Source organism: Filicampus tigris, chromosome 17 (assembly GCF_054856515.1).
Source record: "Filicampus tigris isolate MCC_2025a chromosome 17, RoL_Ftig_1.0, whole genome shotgun sequence".
Lineage (NCBI taxonomy): Eukaryota > Metazoa > Chordata > Actinopteri > Syngnathiformes > Syngnathidae > Filicampus > Filicampus tigris.
The window spans coordinates 2,445,128-2,468,025 of record NC_141233.1 but is presented as its reverse complement, the minus strand read 5'-3'; the positions used below and the strand labels follow the sequence as shown (position 1 = coordinate 2,468,025).

The window sequence follows — 22,898 nt, the reverse complement described above, 5'->3', positions numbered from 1 at the left end:
CAATGCGTGACACCGTGCTACGCTAATGGCACGAAGGTTGAAGAGAATGAAAAATTAATGTGAGTAAGTAACAAAAATAAACAGATGGAGTAATAATGTCCATTTATATATTTTTTTATATTTAAGGTTGACAGTTGCATGGATGTTGTGTTACCTTAACATGCAAAACATCCCCTTCCCCCAAGGCTCCCACTCCTTTCCCTCCTCCTCATTAATATTTGGGCATGAAAGCTTGCATTGAGGAGGTGACAAAGGGAGGGAGATGCTTGTAAGGAAAGAGCGGCGGGAGGGGCTGAGCTGATGTCGTCAGAGGATATTTGGTGCGCAGGCGCTGCGTGAGCTGGGCTGGCTGCCTATTGATGGGAAAACAAGGGACTGTGGGAGGACAGATAAGAGTGGCTGTGGACAAACGGGTGAGGGAAGGGATACGGACGGAGCTTAAAGCCATCTCTAGATTGCCCTCACTTTTCAGTATTGTCTCTTATTCACTCTGCTTTGAATGTAGCATCTGCTCATCAGTGAGATTTGCAACAGAGCAAGGCTGAGACACCGCCTATTCCTGCCTGAGAAGCTCCTGCCACCTAACAGCAACATCACATCCACTGCAGGTAATCATCAGTCTGCTATTCATTTCAGCCAGACCGGGCCGTGACTGCGATTCTTGTACGACATCACCATTCTTCCATCTAGGCCTTGTATCCATCATTGCCTCCATCTTTTATTCCTCAATTCTAGCTTCGCTTTTCTCCCTCCCCCCACACTCCTTGTTTTCTCCCCCTGATGAGCTCATGACATACACTTGCTTGTCATCCATTACTAAGTTACACCCCAGCCGAATACTGATTCACTGGATTCAGTGGAATCCATCTTAGATGTTCATATGAGTAGATATATACTGTGTATTATGTGAAAAACAGATGAATGGTTTGACCAGTGTTTCTAATGTATATGTATGTGTATGTACTCTATACATAATGCTTCTTAAAGTAAAGCTGGAGCTGCCATTTAAATTGAAACACAATCTGTAAAAGTGGGGGGCAAGGTCCTTCCCACTGTAAACTGAACTGTGATTGGTGCTTTCCACCTCCGCATCACTGGATCAGATCAGATTCTCTCTTTGTAAAGGTTTGATAGAAATCTGCTGACAGGCATTCTAGGTCTACGCTGGAGGTATGATATGTCAGACACGTGCATCATATGTACCATTTTCAACACCTATATGTGCAATAAACACGTAAACAAATGTAAGTTTTACTTACTGTATGAAAATTGACCTGGGATAGTCAGAAGGGCAACAGTATGACTGGAAAGGAGGGGGGTTTTGGGGGGTTAGTAGGGGTTGCGGGGGTGCTAGTGAAAGTTTAGTCGGAATCGTTGACGGACGCCCGTTTAAAATTAGAGGCGGGCTGACCTAAGTTGTTACTGTATTTTTCCCCCCGGAAAAAAAGGCAAATGACGGACGACGGAAGGGTACCCACGCTGCTCATGAATAACGGACGCTCAATTTGTAGTAAAGCGCCCAGCTCTGTCGATTACACTTTAAGAGACATTGTGGAATTTAAAAGTGTCTAAATTCTCAGAATTTCAGTCGCTCAACATTAAATATTCTCTGATTTCTTTAGTCCTCCATGAGAGTAGACTGATGTGATTACCTTTGTGTTGAATCAAAGTAAGACATTTGCAAACATCTGCTTTCACTTCAGAAAAATGATCGACATTATTGCCGATTTTATGACCAGTTATGGACTAAACCATTAACTGAATTTTCTAATTTATTTCAGTAAGAAATTTTTGTTTCTGAATGTACTATTTTTAAATTATTATTATTTTGAATGGTTCATCACTTAATTAAAAAATCCAAATAAGTGACAGATTCATCGACTATTTAAATAATCAATAGTTTCAGACCTAATATCTACAAATAATATGTACTGTACATATTTCCAAACACCATGATAAACTCCCCATAGTCTTCAGAAATTTTAAAAACGTTTTACAGAAATTTCTCATTCAATCTTATTCTATGGCAAACTATGCCAACATATTCCCAACAGGCAAGTGGAATGATTGGAAAAGCACTCTAAAATGAACATATACTGGTTGTAAGAGTAGCGGTAGAGCAATAAAAAATACAGTATTTGTCCAGAAAGGGGACAGATGCATTAGAGTGGTTTAATGAGGGAAAAATATCCTGTTGGTGGATGACAGCACTTAATGATGATGGGTGAATAGTGAGATGAGGATGCTTGCTTTTTCTAACTTGACTTGTTTGTACTCAAGGTACACATAAAACTCACAACTTTAACTGCACTTTATTTCCAGCCTGGTCCCTCAAACAAGAACCCAATTCATATCTTCTTAATCACCTGTGAGTTACAGTGAACTTTAGTGAAGAGTAATAATAATAGGGTGTATTGTTGTAAGATTCATATCAGTCCCTGAAAAAAAAGAATTTTTTTCTGTTATTCTACAAAGCGAAAACTAATTAAAAAAACTAAAACTAAAATAGATCTTTATTACTGAAATAAAAATAAAAGCAAACATGCTTTTGCGAAACCAAAAAAAATACCGACAACTGAAACTACATTTTACGTTTATAAAACTAACACTATAATTATAGTGAAAATGTCCTTCATTTTAGTTTTTGTCAATTAATATCATACTTGATCCTACGGGGTTCATTGTAAATGTAATAATTTTCGGTATTACTCTTTGGCCCTACAGGAGGAGGAAAGTCGATGTACGTATGTATGCGTGTATATCCAACCCTCGTCGGCGACAGCCAATCGGCGTCGAGAACGTAATCTTCACCTCACAAGCAGACGACGCACGAGCAGACACGGCGCCAAACAAAGAAAAAATATAAATTTTTAACAATAGAAACACACACACAGCATGGTGATCGTTGAAATAAAATAATATGGGGCACATGTCATTGCGGCTGTGGGACCGCAAGGTATACAACACTGTTTTATTTTAAAAATGTTTACTCGGCCGCGTGTCAGGAGTGCGGCACCTGCACGGTACATGTTAAGTCCGTTCTTGACGTTGTTTGGCTGAATCGGACGGACTGGGCCCCCGTGGGTCGTTTAAATATGCAGACCGGAAATAGACGATGCCTAGCTCTGTATATTAGTGCTGTTAAGCAATTAACATTTTTTAAGTAATTAATCGCAACATTTTCCATAATTAATCGCGAATCGTCATATTTTTCACCTACAATTTTTTACAAATGGTAAATGGGCTGTCACTTGTATAGCGCTTTTCTACCTTGGGTACTCAAAGCGCTTTACACTCTTCCTCATCTACCTACTGATGACACAGCATCAGGAGCAACTGGGGGTTCAATATCTTGCTCAAGGATACTTTGACGTGGTCACAATTGCTGGGGATCGATCCCACAACCTCCGGGTTGGGAAACGATCACTCTACCACTGAGCCATGCCGCGGGAACCGATACTTTTACGTGAGTAAAATCTTGGAATGAAGATGGTTTTCCCAAAAAAAAATGATTCAAGGACTGTTCTAATAGCTTTCTTTGATCCTTGAATATGAGATGTAAAATAGAACTGTTGAACGAGACACCAAAGACGTACAACTAATATGGTATTTGAATTTGGCTTTGCGAAATGCGCAAATTATTTTGTATTTCTCCATTTTTTTTTTGTAACTAATAAAAATGAACAAATGTTCTCTAAAAACTAATTAAAATTAACTCTGTTAATGGAATGATGGATGATTAAAAAAAAAGTCAAAATGCAATAAAAACTAAGTATAATGAAAAATCCAAAGATATTACCACCCTGGTATGGTGTGGATAGAATATTTACACACACAACAAAAGTGTACCTTTTACCAGTTCTACATAAGTGTAATAAATATGAAAATAGATAGACATTCTTTTATAGAATATCTATTTTGACAAATAGCATGTCGATGTTACAGAAACGCATCAGTTTAAATTCAAGAAAATGTACTTCATTATCTGTGGTTTGGAACTAAAGCCAATTAATTGGACTCCCTTTGGGACACGGTCCCCTTCTGGTACACCACTTCCATTACCTCTTTGTCTAGACAACACAACAGTGTGCCATTCCTCATTAGGTTTGGAAAGACGTGATTTAGTAGGCTTCCGCTAAAATCCTCTTGGCGTATCGGTCAATTGAGCAGATGGGGACTGCTGACACAATTATGGTGTGGTTTTGTATTGGGCAACATCAAATATCTTTGAAAGAAAGAAGGCAAGAAAGAGAGTCCACTTTTCATTTTTGCATTTATTTTGACTACTCCTCTGTCAATTTTGGACACAAAACTTTAATTGTGTATGCACATTTAGTTTAAGGTTTGTTGAAAATGACCATGGTCAACATTGATTGAGAAAGAAAAAATATTTTGGTATCACTGAACATCGATAAAACTAGAAATAGGATAGCTGATGAAAGACAGTGTCCACGACAACTTTTGCATTACTCGGTTCACCCTACTCTCGAAATGGGGTAGTAATAGTAAAAAGGGTCATTAAAAGAGCGGTGGTCTGAGACATTTGCACACTACTGTATCTCAACAGTTTTTGTTCTGCAGGGCTCAGAAACTGACCCAACAGGGGATACCATGGAAGCCCCACTCGTGTGTTTGGATGAGGAGTTTGAGGACCTCCGGCCTTGCCGTATGGATGAGTTTGACCACCCGGCGCTCAACCACCCCTCTTATACCACTACCACCGTCCCGCTGGTCTCCATCACCCGAGAGGACTTCTCGGAGCTGGAGAACTTTTCGGAGATGATGAGTTTCAAGTCTATGGAGGATCTGGTCAATGAGTTTGATGAGAAACTCAACGTCTGCTTCCACAATTACAACACCAAGACCGAGGGCCTGGCGCCGATACGCAACCAGTCACAAAACCAAGACGATGAGGAGCGGCTGCAGGATGAAGAGTGAGTGACCGCTGTGCAGGATCATTTCCACAAACGTTGTCCATTTACGTTTAGTTTGTCGTGGGTGTCAAGAGCTTTATGCTACATTTTACATATAGTTCAAAGTTTCATCATGCTGACACAAATTTTCCCAAAAAACAGAGATGCCAAATTATGTGGATTTTTAAAGTTGTAAGAGAGGATGGATTGCAATCAAATTTGTCAGTGCAACGAAATTTTACAGTTTCAACCCGGACAAGAGAAACATGAAAAAGACAGTGATACCTAAAGCGGGGAGACAGGAATGAGAATCTGATGGGTCGCTAGATGGCACCCCGATTTCTTAAGGCCTAGATAGACCAATAAGACGCTGGCCAACAGTGACAGAAGCTGGAGGAATACACCGCAACGACAGACAGCGATGCTGACCATGAAAGTACCTTCTGCGCATGCATAAGATGTAATACCCTTCCATACCATCGGCGGCGGTAGTCACCATTTCTCTTAGTTAGAAAACTCCAACTGGAAAGCTGTTGACTGGGGGTGGATTAGAACAACGTAAACAATGCATTCAGCTATATTCTTCGCTCACGATGAACTCCCACGTGAAGCAAACCCTCACATTCTTGACACAGTATCATGAAATACTTACATTGTCAAACCTCACTCTTGTACTTGTAAGAAGATTAAGGCAGCGGAGGCGTGCTCACTGTTTTTCCGCATTTGTCACTTCCCGTTGGTGCTCCGAGCGCTGATTTGCTAGCTAACAGCCAATCAGAGTGACCAAATGTCACGACTGGCGACGCCGATTCAACATGCGTAAACGCGCCCCAGACGCTTACTGGCGAGTTATGACACTACGACGGTGGTCACTACACCAATGTAGTCAGATGCAATCAGATGCCACGACGCTTCACGACCTTCGTCGTCGGTTTGGTCTATCTAGGCCTTTAGAGATGACGTGGAAACGACGAAAGAGGGAAAAAACACAACTCCCAAACTATGTTCACATGGGAGGTCGGTGGGGGGCACAGTGTGGAGTCTGGAAAAAACACCTCAGCACATAGCGGCATTGAAAAACAAAACGTGGGAGGAATGTGGTAAATTACAGAAGTAATGGTGAATTTTGCAAATTTAGGAGGGCTATCATGTTGATTTGTCCTTTTGGGAGGGCGTGGGGTGGTGGCAAAATTAGAAACCAGGACCTCTTGGCTGTGAGATGGACTAGCTATCCACCAGACCTCTGTGCTGCTCCGAATAAGATTAACCATTGGAAAAGAACATTATCATTTACTTTGCTGCCGTATAGCAACTGCAGTATACAAAGCATCAGTCCAAAAATTCTGATGCACTTGCATGTGCTATAAATCAGAAAAGTGTCCAAACCTGGATGGCTATTGTATGTTACACTATACACGAAACTTGTATTTTGTCCGATAAAATAAATGCTATACTATACTATACTATACTATACTATACTATACTATACTATACTATACTATACTATACTATACTAACCTGATAAACATGCAAATGGGAAATAGATCAACCAGGGCAGGTATCGATCATTTGACCTTCAGGTCCCCAGCCAAGTCATTTTAACAGCTTTAACCTTGAACACTCGACCACTTTTGCATTTCATTCATACAGTGGCAGTAGAACCGGGATAAATAAATGAACCGATATCAGAAAGATGACGTATCACGTAATGATGGGTCCATTACTGCCATCAAGTCCTCACAAGATTTCTGTGTACGCAGTTAAGCTATCCCAAATTCCATTCATTCAGAAGTTTGAAGCCAAAGCTCCTCCACTTCACTGTGACTACGTGCAGAAATATTCAGAGTACAGTGTTGTGTTCTTTCCTTGTCTTTGGCTCGTTCTGTCTGCTCGTGTCACATCCTCCCCCCGCCGCAAGCATGCATCGTCACACTCTGTGAATTTGGGTTAAAAATAGCCTTGTAGTGGGCACACGAAAAAAAAGAAATGCCGTGATATTTTGAAATGAAAGGGACTTGTCATTCAGTTATCAAGCAGAGCTCCGATGAGAGCCGAGCTGTCTCATTCAGATTATGCTCAAAGCACAATATTGTCGGCTATATACGTGTATCAAACACATCTCACAATTTGTCACCATTTGCCGTCAATTTTATAAGATTTATTTATTTTTTACGGTTGAAATTCTTAATCTTGTTATGTTATGTGCTGCCCTGAAATCATCAAGTTAAATCGGCCGTCGGGTTGAGAAGTCAGAGCTGCAGATTTTGGCGTTAATCCTTGCAGATGCCTGATTAGAAACGCAGACATGGGTGAGCCTGACAAGCAAGATGGAATATTAAACAGAACGATTTCTTTTCAGTGGCCTCAGGCCAGCAAACACAGCAGGGCAGCTTTGTCACGTGACCGACTGTCCAATGACTTCAACATGCCCTGCATACATTCTCACCTACTGGTGTTGTTGCGAATGATAAATACGTAATACTATAGATGTCTTGTTTTCCTTTTTGGAAATTTTAGTGACTATTTTTATCCCTCTAGTTGCTGTTGCAAATTATGGTACTTGCTTGTATTCTGTTGAGCGTTGAATAACATTCGTGCCTTTCACATGTTGAGGTAATGTTCAGTTCAATGTTTTCACACCAGTCAGCACTTCCGCACTGCTTTTATTTATTCCATTTTTTAGATCACTATTGTGAGGGATTATTTTTCTGAATGGGTTGATGGGAAATTAAACACAAGCGTTGATGCTAATGCTGCTGGAGCTGTGCATTGCCAATTATTGCTTGTTGATACATTGTCAGACAACTCTGAAAACTGGTGGTGGTACTCAAAAGTATAGAAAGTATAGAAAGATGTGTTTCTATCAATGCTGTTTTTGCAAATTTTCTACACGGATATAAGCAACTAAAAATGCCTTTTTTTTTAAATTAAAGTTTAACTTTTACTAGTAACATTTACGTTTATCAGTCTTTGTATTTAGGCATGTTGCATCCATTTCAACAACACTTTTAAGTTGGCAAATGGTTTCTTGCCTTTATGAACAGCAGCATATAATGTGGTGCCTTGAAAAACTTAAAAATATTTAAACACTTATATGGGTGAGTGCAAACTTGTCATACATTTTGCTGATTGTAGTCATCACTGCAGTTTGAAACACCTCAATGAATCCCGTCTTCAACTATGTTGATCGACCTGCAGTTCATCATTATTCCCTTGGCTGCTCACATGCGGGCTGTTCTCGAATTTAGTTTGGCAAAGAGCTTTGCAACGGCTCGCTACATTAGCGTCTTCGTTGCTATCATTAGTTGAGCCTGTGGCTTATGATACTTTACATTTATATGGTAGGCTTGAACTGCTGTTCGTGGTAAGTAAAGTCCTTCTTACAAAGACGGCATATCACTCTGCCTTTAACAATAGTGCTGTCAGAGCGTTTTTTAAATTTACCATTCATTGGACCTCGCGGGGCGTGCTGGAGCCTGCTGTCTTCGGGCAGTAGGCGGGGGACACCCTGAATTGGTTGCCAGCCAATCGCAGGGCACACAGAGACAAACATCCGCACTCACAATCACACCTAGGGGCAATTTAGAGAGTCCAATCAACTTACCATGCATGTTCTTGGAATGTGGGAGGAAACCGGAGTACCTGGAAGAAACCCACGCAGGCACGGGGAGAACATGCAAACTCCACACAGGGAGGCCGGAGGTGGGATCGAACCCACGACCTCTGAACTGTGAGGCGGGAATATGCACCGTCTCAAATTAAATATGCCATGTAGCGGTCAAAAGTGTACACCCAATACTGTATTAAAAAAAGTAACACCAAAATGAATATTAATTGTACATAGAAAAAAAATCTGTGACATAAAAACCTGTACCGTGGTATGAAGGTACAATATAATTGAGCCATAAATCATCTCAAGGCACTGTGCACCGTGCTAAAAAAATATAACCTTTTTATGAGGTGTTGCATGCCACCATGCTTACAGACTCTCTCATGAGTTGAATAATGTCCTCTGTGTGACCGACCGAGCCGGGCGTGGGCAGCGCCAAGCAGGTCCTGAGACAGCCTCTCAGTGGAGGAGGGGAAAAAAACGGACAACTCTGAAACAAAGGGTGTTTCTCTCCCAGTTTATGTCATTCCTCCGCAAACAGACACTAACACTGGGCTACAGAAACCACTGGCACTGTTTGATGTGAGCGACAATGGGTACATTTCTCCTATAGCATTCAATTTCTAGCAATTTTGCAATGTTCATTTTATGCATGTGCTTTGTTAGTTTGCAGCCCACAGCTCTGCTCGAATGCAAATGTAAACGTTAATACAGTATGTTAAATGTTGACTAGTGATTGAGTGTGCTACAAGAAAAAGAGCTAAACATCACGCTAAGCGAATGTAAACTAGTGTAATCCTGTTATGTAACGGGCTCATTTAAGCATGTGTTGACAAAGCAGCTTGAAATATCCGCTTCAGAGTTCAAACTTTAACTGTTGAACACGTTTTGTGCTACCTGCAAGGACTTTTTTCATGTGGATCTTTCTGTTACATTGCAGTGTGTGGGATGCTCTAACCGACAATTACATAGCTGCATGGGACGGGCCCGACTCAGAGGGATTCAACGGAAATATTTCCGACAAAGAGGTAGGTACATGTCACTGACACTCACATTTACACTCAAACTCAAACCATTCATACATATTTCTTGTATTTTCTATTTTTCTTTTAAAGTTGTTCTTAATTTGAGTTTACTTGTCTTTGTTCACTTTCTGCTGCTTTCTTTGGTTGTATGGTCAACGTTTCTGTTTGGTTACACTAAAATCGGGGATATTGTTTTTTGGATGTATGACTTAAAGTGACACTTGGGTGAGTTTGACATTGGCACTTATATAATAGGTTTGCATGTAAAAATGACATGAGTACTAAAATGCCCACCTCAAAAGACTCTGTAGTGATTTAAGGTCTTTTTTTGTGATTAGGTTTACGACAAATTTCCACACCCCAAAAAGGGGCGTGGCTTATGTTGTGTTTTCGGTCCCAGCGTCATGCGAGGAAGGCATGCTTGGTAATATTGCTCGCTTTGTCAGTTCTGTTGTCTAAAACCGACGGATCGCCCCCAAAATTCAAATGCACATTACTACTCTTGTCCACTTCAAACTGTGAAAGTATAAAAGTGTTCTGTACAATAGTTTGGATTTATTGACATAAAACGTGATCTCATCATGATCACCTCCACAAAATCAAAAATACCCTGGCGATTGCTCCTCCACTTTTACAAGCTGAAGCGGACAAGAGCATGAATGCGCACACGAACCCCGACTGCTTATATTTCGGACATATAGCGACGCTAAACCCGTGTCTCAGGAGGGAGATTGGAGCCCCCCGCTTCCCTACCCGGTTAAAGGTAGGATTGGGACAGCGGACGTTTAGCAACAACTAGCTTCAGACCGTTAAAACAAAAGGCGTTAGCATAACAACTTTAGCTCCTTACTGTCCGCCCAGCGTGTGGAGGTGAAGATGAGCCTGTGTCTTCATGTCACCTCGCAAGCAGTCTCTGCTTTTTGCTTGCAGCCCCCTTCTGCCCTAGTGAAGCGGCTTGAGAGTGACAAAAGCCCTCATCGACCAAGGAACGAAAAGTTCCAGCGAGGCTAACTGCACAGCCAAGAGTGTGGCCACATTGGAACGCGCCATTTCGGCTGTTACCTTCCAAATTGGACGGCGCGTTGTAAGCCAAAAATCTGGGGCACTCCTCATCCAAATAAATGTGCGCGTCTCATTTCCACTTCAGTCTCTGTAAAATATCCTGACTGGTGTTTAATGCCTTGCCCGTCCTAACCGTGATCAGCAAAGAAGCAGTGTTTTGTTTTGTTTTTTTAAGCAAAGAAGAAGTGTGCGCTAGTTCCAGCCTATGTAGCTCTGCTGACCTCCACATTTCCTCATTCTCATATAAATCAGCCACGGAGAGGTTAATCCTTTTGATATGTTGAAGTGGGCATTAGTAGAGATGGTCACATAAATTTTGGTGCCAATTGATCGCCATTTTTGGACGTTATAAGCAATGAAAGTACAATGATTTCCAATGGAGAGTTAGGAATCAGTCCCTCGCGTGACTCCGGCCGAACAAGGATAGAACGGTAGGGGGTGTGGCCATTCTGCTCATTAACAAGGGGCATTATTCATAGAGTCACTTATTTCCTAATTTCTCCCATATTTATTGATAAAATAGAAAATGACAACTTTTTTCATTTTCCTGATCAAAAAATATATCAAATGAACTTGTTAGTGAAAACGTGGCCTCACCGTCCCTTTGATGTACTAGTGCTATTTTCATGACAGGCTGAAATCCGATGCTCCCTGTCTCTTCTATTTCCTCTCTTATCCTCCAGATCCACGAAAAAGAGGAGGAAGAAATGAATGAAAAGAATGATAATGCAAACTGTCTGAATGAAGAGCCTCTCATCACAGCAGATCAGGTGAGTACACTTTGCCTGCATTCAATTAATCAATTAAAAGGTGAAGAAGGTGAATCATTTTTGGATGAATCGCTGTGGTTACGCCATCGTTACGTTTATATATAATCAGCATTTTAACTTCTTTGGAATGTGTGTATGTTTACACAGGAAAGTATTGCAAGTGTGCAGTTTGCAATTGTTGGTCCCCCTCTGTTAATTGAAGAAAAAAACACATAAATAACTTGAGTCTGCCAATATATATATATATATATATATATATATATATGTATATATATATGTATATTTATATATATTTATATATATATATATATATATATATATATATTTTTTTTTTTTTAATCTTAAAAACTAACCAATGAAACTCATTGCTTTGAAATTGTTGTTCAACAGGTACTTTATGAAAAAACAAAACAAAACAAAAAAACTCGTGAAACAGTCTTTGACAAAACTGATGGTACCCTTAACTAGGGATGGGAAAGTAATTGTAATTGAATTGTGATTTCCAATAACTGTCCATCTTATAAACATTATAATCGAAGAAAAAACAATATGCCGAAAGTGCGGTGTGTTTGCAAGTTCCCGACGTTGTGAAAGTACCCTGAATGTTGCTTGTGCAGCAAGGGTGTGACGTGTATGTGATTCTGCCATCCCTGAGCGTGCTGTTTAATGACACCCTGGTCAGAGTTTACTGTAAAACTAATCACACAGCAAAAAGAATCACACACATTGTAGATTTAAATACCAGACATGCTTCGAATAACATAACCATTAAAATCAAGTAATCAGTAAAGTATCTTCGTAACTCTGGCAACACTGTTGGTATTTGACTAGCTTCACACCACAGACGGATGACTCTAGTATCCTCTCATTTCATTTTTCTCTTTCTTCTGTTTCTCTCCAAGGTCATTGAGGAGATAGCAGAGATGATGGAAAACTCCCCAGACCCTGGTGAAACCGAAGAAGAGGACGAGGAGGAGAGCAGCCGTTGCTCCTCCAGGACTCACCCTTCCTTGCTGGAGGAGATCCGACAACTGTCCCAGGCCTCCAACAACAACTGCTCTTATGAAGGTACTGTATTACCAGCGTTAACATTACTTGTACTTACAGTGCATCGGGTTGTAATCATTTTGCATTTTTAATGACAGTTAGTTTTCACTCCTATTATTTCATTTCAGTTAATTTCTTGAGCCATGGCTTTACAAATATCTGTCACATAAGGAGGGTTTGTCTAGGTGGAGTGGAGGCAAAAGGCATTCAATAAACGCAAATTAAGGTAACAGTGTACAGGATTATAAAATTATAATTTGTAAATCCAACAACCGAGGAAGTAGGGATGTCACGCTATCCAAATGTCACGATAGGATAATATCACGATACGAACCTCCATCCATCCATTATCGATACCACTTATCCTCACAAGGGTCGCGGGGCGTGCTGGAGCCTATCCCAGCTGTACGATATGAACCTCACGATACGATAATTATCACGATATTATGGGGAAGTTTGCGATATATAAAAAGTTCGCAATACTGCATAAAAAATAATAAAAAAAGATCATATTATTAAAAAATCACTATATTTTGTTTTTGTACATAATAACTGCACTTTCTTTCTAATGTACACAGACATTGTGAATCGGGTCAGTTTGTGGAGGAACTCAAACTTTGCCCTTCATCTGGCGATTAGCGTGGGTATTAGACATAGGTTGCATCAAATTAAACTGCACTAATAAACTAACCACTAGAGCGTGCTGGAACTGCACAAATGGAAAACAACTTGGGCTTTTAAACAGATATGCTGCTATTAATATTGTGACATGATGACGACAATATATTGTGGCAATTTTAATATTGCAATATCACAATCTTGCCAATATTGTGACATCCCTACTAGGAAGTAGATGAACCAAGAAACATAGATGAAGGACTCACCGCCACAGGCAACATTTGATTATGACTCAGCCAACGTTGACTGGCTGAGACACGAGTAGCAGAACTGACGAGACAGGGACATAACAAGCAGAAAGGAAAGGCATGAACAGAAAAACGGATAACTGAAAACCCATTCCAACTAAAAGATAAACAAAAACCATGACAACTGTTGTTGTTATGAGGGAATATGCAAGTCACTTGCCATATGATGTTTGGCTGTTACCCTCAGTGTTATGGTCAAGTAGTAAAACACACGTGCAGAGTAACTGATAATACATATTACACTTTATATACGGAGGTCCTTGGCTTATGATGAATTTCCATACTTACCGTGGCACCATAATCTATCACTGAATCCAAAACAAAAGAAAAAGAAAGAGAAGGATTTTTTAAATGAATTTTGCTTTTCTCTAGATTGTTTCTGTAGAGAATTGACTGTTGCATAAAAAAATCCTCCTTTCCTTGCACATCTCCGGCTTCATTTTTCAGGCCTGAGTCTGATGCCAAGTTCCGCGCTGGTAGAATTGCTGCACCGCGTGGAAGCCGCAATCCGAGAGTACTCCGAGGAACTGGTCAGTCAGCTGGCGCGGCGCGACGAGCTGGAGTTTGAAAAAGAAGTGAAGAACACGTTCATCACTGCCCTGATAGAGGTGCAGAACAGGCAGAAGGAGCAGCGAGACAGTAGCAAACGCCGACGCCGGGACAAAGCTTTGAGCCTGCAAGGAAGTGTGGGTGTGGTGTCTGTGAACACAGGGAACACTGGCACCACTGGTCGCGTGGAGAAGACAGGAAGCATGCCTGTTAAGGTAAAATGGAGGCGTCAGCTTGGATGCGTTAATAGCTTACATTTATAAGTGTATGCATACCGGTTTTCCACCCATTATTTGGACAAGCATCTACTTCCACATAATTCATCCGATTCTCATCATTCCAATTTCAACAAGTTCCAAAAATTCACACCTTCCTGGCTATTATTTTTCTAATTCCAAAAATTCCCAGCTTTCCCAAAATTCAAAATTTTGAACCAAAACTACCAATGGGACTTTCAACGTACAGATGCACATCGTCCCCATTTCAAATTCAAAACATTCAGCTCATTCAATTCACTTTGGGAACATTTTTCAAGTTTTCAACAACCAGTAATTCACATTGACAGGGGTGCACATAATTTTTTTCATGGGTTACTCACATCAGTATCAGGAGATTGACTTTGGTACTCACTAGTGGTTCAACGGGATCACATAAGTCACGGTTCAGATCGGTCAACGGATTTTGAGTCACGGATCGGATTGTTTTTCGGATCAGCAAAAAAAAAAAAATTGATAAAATAAGATAATTAGAACTTTGACTTAATTTATTTTATAAAACACGTTTGCCCATTAAAAAAACAACAACAAAAAAACCCTCCTGTCTAATATGGCCATTCTTATTTTATACAGTGTATAAAATAACAAGGTATCCTGCCAGACATTTTGAGCTGAATGTTTTCTTAAAATTTACCTTTACATCACTAAAATTCCCCCCCGCCAAAAAAATCACTACTCATTCCCAGTGACACATTCAACAAAACGGATTCACATTGTTCCCATTTAAGATTCAAAACATCGAACACTTGTAATCCACCTTGGTAATGATTTTCAATTTATGAAAAACGTCCACATCCGACAAAAAAATTGCCATTCATTCCCATTCCACATCATTCGATATCATGTGACATTATTCCACATATATCCATATTTTTTCATTTAAGCATTCACATGCAATTTCTCTAGATATTGAAGAATAGAAATATCTAGTTAATCTTAAATTTGCGATAATGTACTTTGCATATTTCCTTCTGTTGCAAGTGTGTTCATGTAAACCTATGTATTCTCATTGTACAGTTATATTAGAGAAAGGTGAAACCAGACTGCTTGTGAGTTCTTGTTCCTGTCTGGTAATGGATCTCAGGCCCATTAGCCACAAAAGGATCTTCCTGGAATGATTTTAATCTGTAGGAGGCATTTCTGCAGACAGTAACAACCCAGTCCAGTCTACGCTTGTTCAGTTAGAAGAAAAAACCCTAATGGGTTTTCCTGCTGTGCAAAGCAAAACATCACTATAGCGTCTCCGTTATAGTGACTGTGTATGATACCATTACTGAAGTCTTTGAAGTACTGATGACTTTCTATTGCACAAAAATGCTGTCAATCCCAGTGTGCATCTGAATGATATCAAAGACTTTTGTTTATCCTTCAGATTCTTCTAGAAACTAAAATACCGATAATACTTTGTAGAGATTTTAGTAGGTATTACAATTTAATAGTCCGTGATTTGTGTGCATTGGTTTTGACATGCAGCGCTTCAGTATGGAGGGATTATCCAACATCCTGCAGACGGGCATCAGGCAGACTTTTGGAAGCACGGGGAATGAGAAACAGGTAGTGTGTCCATTTGTCAATTGATTAATTTGTCAAATTAAAACTCTTTGTAAATCACAGTGTTGATACAGTGAAACTAAACATCACATAACAAGATGCATTTGAAAGTATTTGCCTGATCGATAGACGAGCTAAAAGAGCTTTACTAAAAAAGACTAGACTGGAGTCTTGTTTAAAAAAAAAAAAACAACACTTTCATCAAACTTGATTACAGGTATGTTGTATCATTATTATTTAAACCTTTGCTAATCCAAACATTTTTGATTGGGTATCTGTTAAAGTCCACAGTGTTATTTATTTGGTAAATAAATCTATGGTTAGGTCTAAACACTGATTAGGTCAATGTCATTCAAACCAGCAGGGTTCTTGCTTCGACAATCATTCCGAAAACTTGTCATTTCCATTATCAGTTTTGTGAGATATATCACAAGTCATTACAATTAAAAAGACACATTAAAAAGTGTTGGCATTCTCTATCATTTTGTGTCAAATAAAGTGTTTTATCCCAAGATCAGATGTGCTAAATTACATGTTTACTAAATTATTTAGATCTGAACTGCATTAACCGTGACCCTTCACATTGTTTCTAGTATCTGAACACAGTCATTCCTTATGAGAAGAAAGGCAGCCCACCATCTGTTGACGACCTGCAGATGCTCACAAAAAGTACGTTTCAGTCAAAAACAAAGGAGCGTGTCTACTCTCAGAATTCAAAATTTCAAATACTGTATGTAAACTTGTTTTTGTCATGTAGTTCTTTTTGCCATGAAAGAAGACAGCGAGAAGGTGCCTACACTGCTAACTGACTACATATTAAAAGGTAAAGATAACCTTTTAATACAATGTCCTCCAAATTGCGCACTGATGTCTGAAACCTGGTTCACACAGTAGCATAATCGGCCCATTTTAGCCCGAATCTCCCCTCCCGACAATCGGGGCCAACTGTCGTAGTGGCTCCGAAGATAATCTTATCAATTAATCCTGCGGGGCGTTGGTGTGCTCAGCCTGATCTCAGCCGCTCGGAAGGACGTCCGAACTCCATCCGTCCATCCATTATCTGTACCGCTTATCCTCACAAGGGTACGTCCGAACTCAAATCTGGGATATTCAACATGTTGGATTGTTTTGGCCCGACTTCGCACCGTGTGTGCAGTGCTCTGAGGACAAACGAGCACGCAGCTGGATGGCAGGGACATACAGCCAATCAGAAAGTGAGATGATAGGGCGACGAAGAAGCGCGGTGGGAATCCAAAATGAAAACAGTCATGCCGCAACAGAGCCCAACGTCTTCTTCTTATTGTCACTTTTTTCCACTAAAAATAATTAGCAAACTAGCGCCACCATAAAGACACGTTCTGAAACCCCTATCTGCCATGTTTGTTCACTACGAAGTCTCGTTTAATCCCGAGGGGGTTTGCGAGATTTTCCGTTTGACGTGAGAATATCTATGAAACAGTGAATGAATGTGGTTGATTTTGCCGTGTGGCTGCAGACCACACACACGGTACGTTCAAAACTGCAATACGCGGGTTTTAAATTTTAAAATCCTGCCGTGTGAACCAGGCTTTACTTGTATGCGATGATAAATGTGTTAAGGTAGTTCTGCTGCCATGCTGTGACTGCATGAACACAAACAGAACATGAGCTCTATAAAATACTATGCACTTAAAAATCACTTATCGTAATAATTACATGTCATCATTCAACCTTATTAATGAATTATTACATAACAACTTATGCAATGAATGAAATATTACATAATTCATCATTATAATTGCTTAGGTACTTTATTACAGATTTTTTTACATAAAGTAACAGATTACTTTATTACTTACAGTATTTACTCAATATAATAAATTAGTTGATGAATGACTTTATTACTTAAAGTAACAATGTAATTTATTTCTTTATTACTTAAAGCGCAAGTCAACCCAAACATATATTTTTCAAGAATATGTTCCCAGCAGGCCCACTAGTTGAAACACGGCATTCTGATTAATTTTGCGTTTGTGGAATATAAGCAAAATGCACTCGTTTTTGGCCATCTCTGGGGCTAAAAAAATATTAACGAAATGTCGACTGAAAATGACATCACAACTGCTCACGACAACCAATCACGGCTCAGATTCAGAAAACAGGTCAGCAGCTTTAAGTAATCAAGTCATTATTAAGTAATAAAGTAGATTACAAAAGTATGAAAGTACAACAAATGAATAACATAACTAACCAACCCATGCACAAAGTCCTCTGCTCTGTAAGCCAGAGTTTCCCAAACCTTTGTCTTGTGTAACCTTGAGCGCCCCTCAATCATACTTGTCGATGCTTCTCCATAAATAGAATGCTGTCTGCCTGTGCAGCAATCAATTTTGTCACTACCTGCGCCAATAGTTAGACGTTGTTCCAGCGGGTGTAAAGTTAAGTCAACTTTCAGCCACCAAATTGTGAGGTGCGCCGGGGCGTGTCAAATGAAAGGTCCAGTACGCCAGAACACCCAACAATGGCGCAGAGAGAGATGAACCAAATTCCCAAACGAGCGCTTCGATGCTTGCGTCGGCACAAAAGCAGGATGAACCAGTGCGGCTTCAGTCTTAATTAGCCATCGTTCCGTTTCATGTCACACTCACGTAATTACCTCAGCCGACCACATTGTTGCGAATGCATGATTTGCCGTTGGAAATAGGATATCCCTTGAACATTTTTGATGGTCAACCCAGACCGTTTTCCAGCAGGGAGGAAAAAAAATATCGCTTGAGAGCCCACACCACAGGATATACTCAGTAAGGACAACCTTTTCTGACAATAATCGCAAGGGGGAACAATTATCAAAATAAGCGTGGTTGTCTGTATGTGTACAATCCGTTTTAGGAATGGTTCTCTTACAATTATGTGAGTGAAAACAAACCACAGTAAAAATACAACTGACTATTTTCGGGAAGTTATCTTATTACCAACCAATCCAGGTTGTACCCCACCTCTTATCCAAAGGATAGGCAACAGCATACCTATGGATTTATTTTAATTTCAAAAGAATACATTTGTTTTGGAAAATATGATGTTCTTTTATCTTTCCATTCCCAACAAGAACTTTTTTGTTGTTTTCGGAAGCATGTATATGGTTTTATAATCTTATCGTATCGTCGCTGTCCTTGTGGAAAACACTTATATCTTTTTTTTTTTTCAATTTTCTTATTTTTAAGTGAATGGTGTTTCCGCGTTACATTGCATTAACGTGAATTTTTTTTGGTTTTTTTTTTGCATAATTAGAGAAGTGTTTTTCACAGTACAGCGACGATATATACAATCCTCTGTGACTTTATGAAATATCCACTGGTTTCCTTCTCCAGTCTTGTGTCCTACCTAAAGCGTCGCACCAGGCAGGGCCCACAGTGTGACGGGAACTCCTCCTTTTGCCGCTGGCCCGAGCAGCATGACCCTTCTCCTGGTTGGTCATTATTCCACCCCATCGACATCATTGTAGTCTCCTCACCTATGACGATTGCCTCTTGCTGAGCTCATCCTCTACCTTCTTGCACTTAATCATGCTTTATTAGCCAGCCACTGAAATATTCAAAGTGGGACAGCCAGACCCCTCTTTTAAAGGACTTCACTAATGGAGCATGACACACTATAAATGATCACGACACCGATAACATGGTGTTGCTGCATTTTATTCCTCCTTTTTCGTTAATATTTATTCTATTCATAATTCATTACAAGTACATTGCATTCATAAACGACGACCCTCCCTGTATTGTTTGAATTAAAGGAATTTATTTGAATACACAAGCCATGCGCTGTTTTCTGACCACTGTAGCGGAGTGAGAGAAAAACAACAATTCAGGTGCAGTGCATTATTCTTGTTTCCTGTTCTTGATTTCACTGTGAATACACAGTATTTTGTAATCTCTTTTCATTTGTATCAAACATTTGATAGAAAGTGATTTTTCTACTTTCATTTAATGTCACCAGAGTGACAGGCTGCCGTGTATTCCGTATTAATCAGTTCAAATGGACATGTTCCACATTTAATCTTGGACATCGACCCTTGAGGTCAACTTGTCCAGGAAAGGTGTAAACATTCGCTTATGAGATGTGTAAATGAATCTTACATTGCTAAATTGCTAATTCTAATAAACATGCTACCCTAATTTTTGTGGTGTGGTCTTTGCCGTGATTGGTTAACAAAATTACATGTAAAGTTGCTCACCCTGAATTCATGGTATCAAATAAGCATTTTTTTTTATCTTTTAAAAGGCAACATGGAACCCTCAGTTTTCCTCAAACAAAGGGTGAACATACCATGGAATATACAAGAGAGTATGTACTTTTTTTATTGTATTATATGTTGTACAGATTTTAATCCCTCAACTGGGATTTCAATTTACATTATATACTGTTTTTTGTTGACGACACATGCGGGCATGCAATGAACGAGAGCATTATGTCTCATTAAATTGGTCAGTGAAATTATTAAGGGTGGTTCATTAAAAATACTACAATGTTGGCTCATTGGAAATACATATATGGAAATTATATAAGAGTTTCCAGGTGCGCTGTATCACGTCATTATATGCTGCTATCTGTTCATTTCTATTGTGCAAGGAGCCCTGTGCGAATAGCAACTACCCGCAAAGGACACACTACACTGAAAACAGTTTTTGGTGAATTTAGTCATTTCTATTGCGTCAAGTGGTTGCACAAAATAAAATCATCTGGATCCAGATACATTTTTAATGTGTAATTTTTAATCTACAGATACATTTTTAAAATGGATCTACTACTTAAAAAATCAGCTGGATTCAGATGATTTTATTTTGTGCAACCACTTGACAAAATAACATTTTACTAAATTCAATACATCATTTTTTTCAGTATACCTAAAAAGGTTTGAATTGCCTATAATGCCACAAGATTGTGGCAAAGCACTATTTTTGTCGAAATGAAACTCCTCAACTCACTTCCAACGTAGTTACTTGGTACAAAGAATGCAAAACGCAAAGTAAGTTTTAGGCCTGAACACAAAAAGAGTAAAGGTTGTTGATTCAAAAAATGAATTAATGATGAGACCACTGCAGCCTTGTTATCATATGTTTACACTAACAAAATAAAATGATTTGTAAACATAGTCTACCGGTACTTAAAAAAAAAGTATCCAGATGATTTTATTTCGTGCAACCACTTGAAGAAATAAAATTGATTAAATTCAACAAAAAATGCTTTCAATGTGCCAATAGTTCACTGAGATTATGTTGATTCATCTTCACTCAATTTCATTTCAAGTGGTCTCATGAAATATAATCATCTGGATCCAGATCAATTTTTTTAAGTAGACCATACATCTACGAAGTAAATGTCCCTGGATCCAGATGATTTTATTTTGTGCAACCACTTGACGAAATGAAAGTGAGTAAATTCAACACACCATTATTTTCACTGTAGTTGATTCTGCTAAAACAGGGAAGGGTCATGTCAGTTGATGGTGTTCACATGAGTCTTTTTTTATTTATTTTAAGAAATCACATCAAATAACACTGACTGACAGTGGTGGCTTGTCTTCAAGCTCGTAGTCTGGATGTGAGTGTGTGAATGAAGTCATTGGATTTGTTGCAACAGGTTTCCTTCTGTTTGGTTCCTTATTAAACAAATTGGTGGGGGGGGGGGCAAATTCCTTACCTTCGATCCTGAGTTTCAATCGTGTGCACGGCATTTGTAACGGAATGTTGTAGGTTAAGGCCATGAACAGAAGACCTGCTGTGTTTACTTGAAAAAACAAAATAATTATTAAAGGGATCTGATCTGTAGTTATAGCAACACTGTGTCACATGTCAGTTTTTGTTGATTATGGCGGCTCCATTTCGACAAAAGCGGCAGTGTTTTGACAAAAATCAACCACATTTCCCTTGCGTGCCAGCGCGTAATGTCGTGAAATCCTGAGCCGACCTTATTGCAAAAGGAGGAAGTGAGTATGCCATAAAGCAATTCAGGACATTCGTTTTTTTTGTGTGCCAGGAGGGTTGAGCCCATCCTCCTCAAAGTTGCTTTGTGCCAGTAAGAACGATACAGACCCCCTCAGGGCATGAAGTTCCGTTCAACTACTGTACTTGTAAGTCAATGTTTCATCAAAAGACTTGTGCATTTTTTTTTTTTAAGGTCGATTTCTTGCCCAGTGCTGCTTTAAGTCACCAAATATGGCAACATAGCAGCCAAATTGGCAACACTCAAAGGTCGCTGTTTTACTAATACCCGCACGCAACGTAAGTTTTAATGAACCCTACATAAGAAAACAATGTCATCTCCTGAAAAGTAATGCTCCTGAGAGTTACAATGTGTTACCAGTTGCGAGTGTTCCCAAGGCAGCGAATGTTACGTTCACGTCGGAGTTCGTTCAGTAAATGTTCGTAAAGCGTTAGCAGATAGTAAAGTACAGGCGAACATATGACGACCGTTTGGTGAACATTTGCGACACTGAACGAAAGTCCGATACAATTTTTCACCCGATCACATCTGGCACCCACACCGGTGCAGATGTGATCGGTATACCCACACCGTTGTGGGGTCCAGATGTGATCGGGTGCAAAATTGTATCGGTGGCCTCCGCGCGTACTGATGACGTCACGCACTATAACGTATTTCTACAATATATAATTCTTCGCCACAATGTTTGTTACCTATAGCTCTTGTATTTTTATTTTGTGTTATTAAATTACAAAAAAGAATACAAAATTGCTTCGTGCCACATTGGCGAGGAAGCTCCTACGTCACTTCCGCTTATGCCCTCAGAAGCCGCTGCTACCTGTTTAATGAAATGTTTGCGTTTGTCCTGCCGAACTGGCAACGATTGCGTGGTTGACTCAGGCTGCAAGATTACATGTATATAATCTGAAGTGTTTAATAAAACATGTTATCCCTCCGAATAACTGAACCACAATCCGATTCCTAAAGCCACGAATTGACGTGACGTCATCAGTGGTGCCCCACGTGCCGTTGGCCACCGAAGGACGATCCTCGCTAAAGTGGCAGTAATGTGCTTGATTTTTTATTTAGTAACCCAAGAACATACAAACACAACAACTAGGTGAGTGACAAACATAGAGGCAAATAAATATATTACAGAAATACATTATAAATCGTATCGTCATCAGCACGCGCGCAGGCCACCAGAGGACC

At 39.7% G+C, this 22,898-nt stretch overlaps 1 protein-coding gene across 2 annotated transcripts; it reads left to right on the top strand.

Annotated features, from left to right (window-relative positions):
* Positions 1-311: 311 nt before the first annotated feature.
* On the top strand, positions 312-19,879 carry fez1 (fasciculation and elongation protein zeta 1 (zygin I)). Of its 2 annotated transcripts, XM_086012945.1 has the most exons (11): positions 312-413; positions 506-608; positions 4,582-4,934; positions 9,464-9,551; positions 11,294-11,380; positions 12,283-12,448; positions 13,801-14,117; positions 15,651-15,731; positions 16,322-16,397; positions 16,486-16,551; positions 19,076-19,879. In XM_086012945.1, exons 3-11 carry the CDS (start codon positions 4,612-4,614, stop codon positions 19,090-19,092), a joined length of 1,221 nt encoding a protein of 406 aa, XP_085869071.1. In that variant the 5' UTR covers positions 312-413; positions 506-608; positions 4,582-4,611; the 3' UTR covers positions 19,093-19,879. The 2 variants fall into 2 exon arrangements, with proteins under 2 accessions (XP_085869071.1, XP_085869070.1); XM_086012944.1 differs by having other exon boundaries at positions 333-608.
* The last annotated feature ends 3,019 nt before the right edge of the window (positions 19,880-22,898 follow it).

What these genes read in the sequence shown, in the direction of transcription:
- fez1 (XM_086012945.1), top strand. Translation starts at nt 4,612, where the DNA reads ATGGAAGCCCCACTCGTGTGTTTGGATGAGGAGTTTGAGGACCTCCGG. An exon ending in GAGCGGCTGCAGGATGAAGA is followed by an intron (nt 4,935 to 9,463) that starts GTGAGTGACCGC and finishes GTTACATTGCAG; the next exon opens with TGTGTGGGATGCTCTAACCG. An exon ending in GCACGGGGAATGAGAAACAG is followed by an intron (nt 15,732 to 16,321) that starts GTAGTGTGTCCA and finishes CATTGTTTCTAG; the next exon opens with TATCTGAACACAGTCATTCC.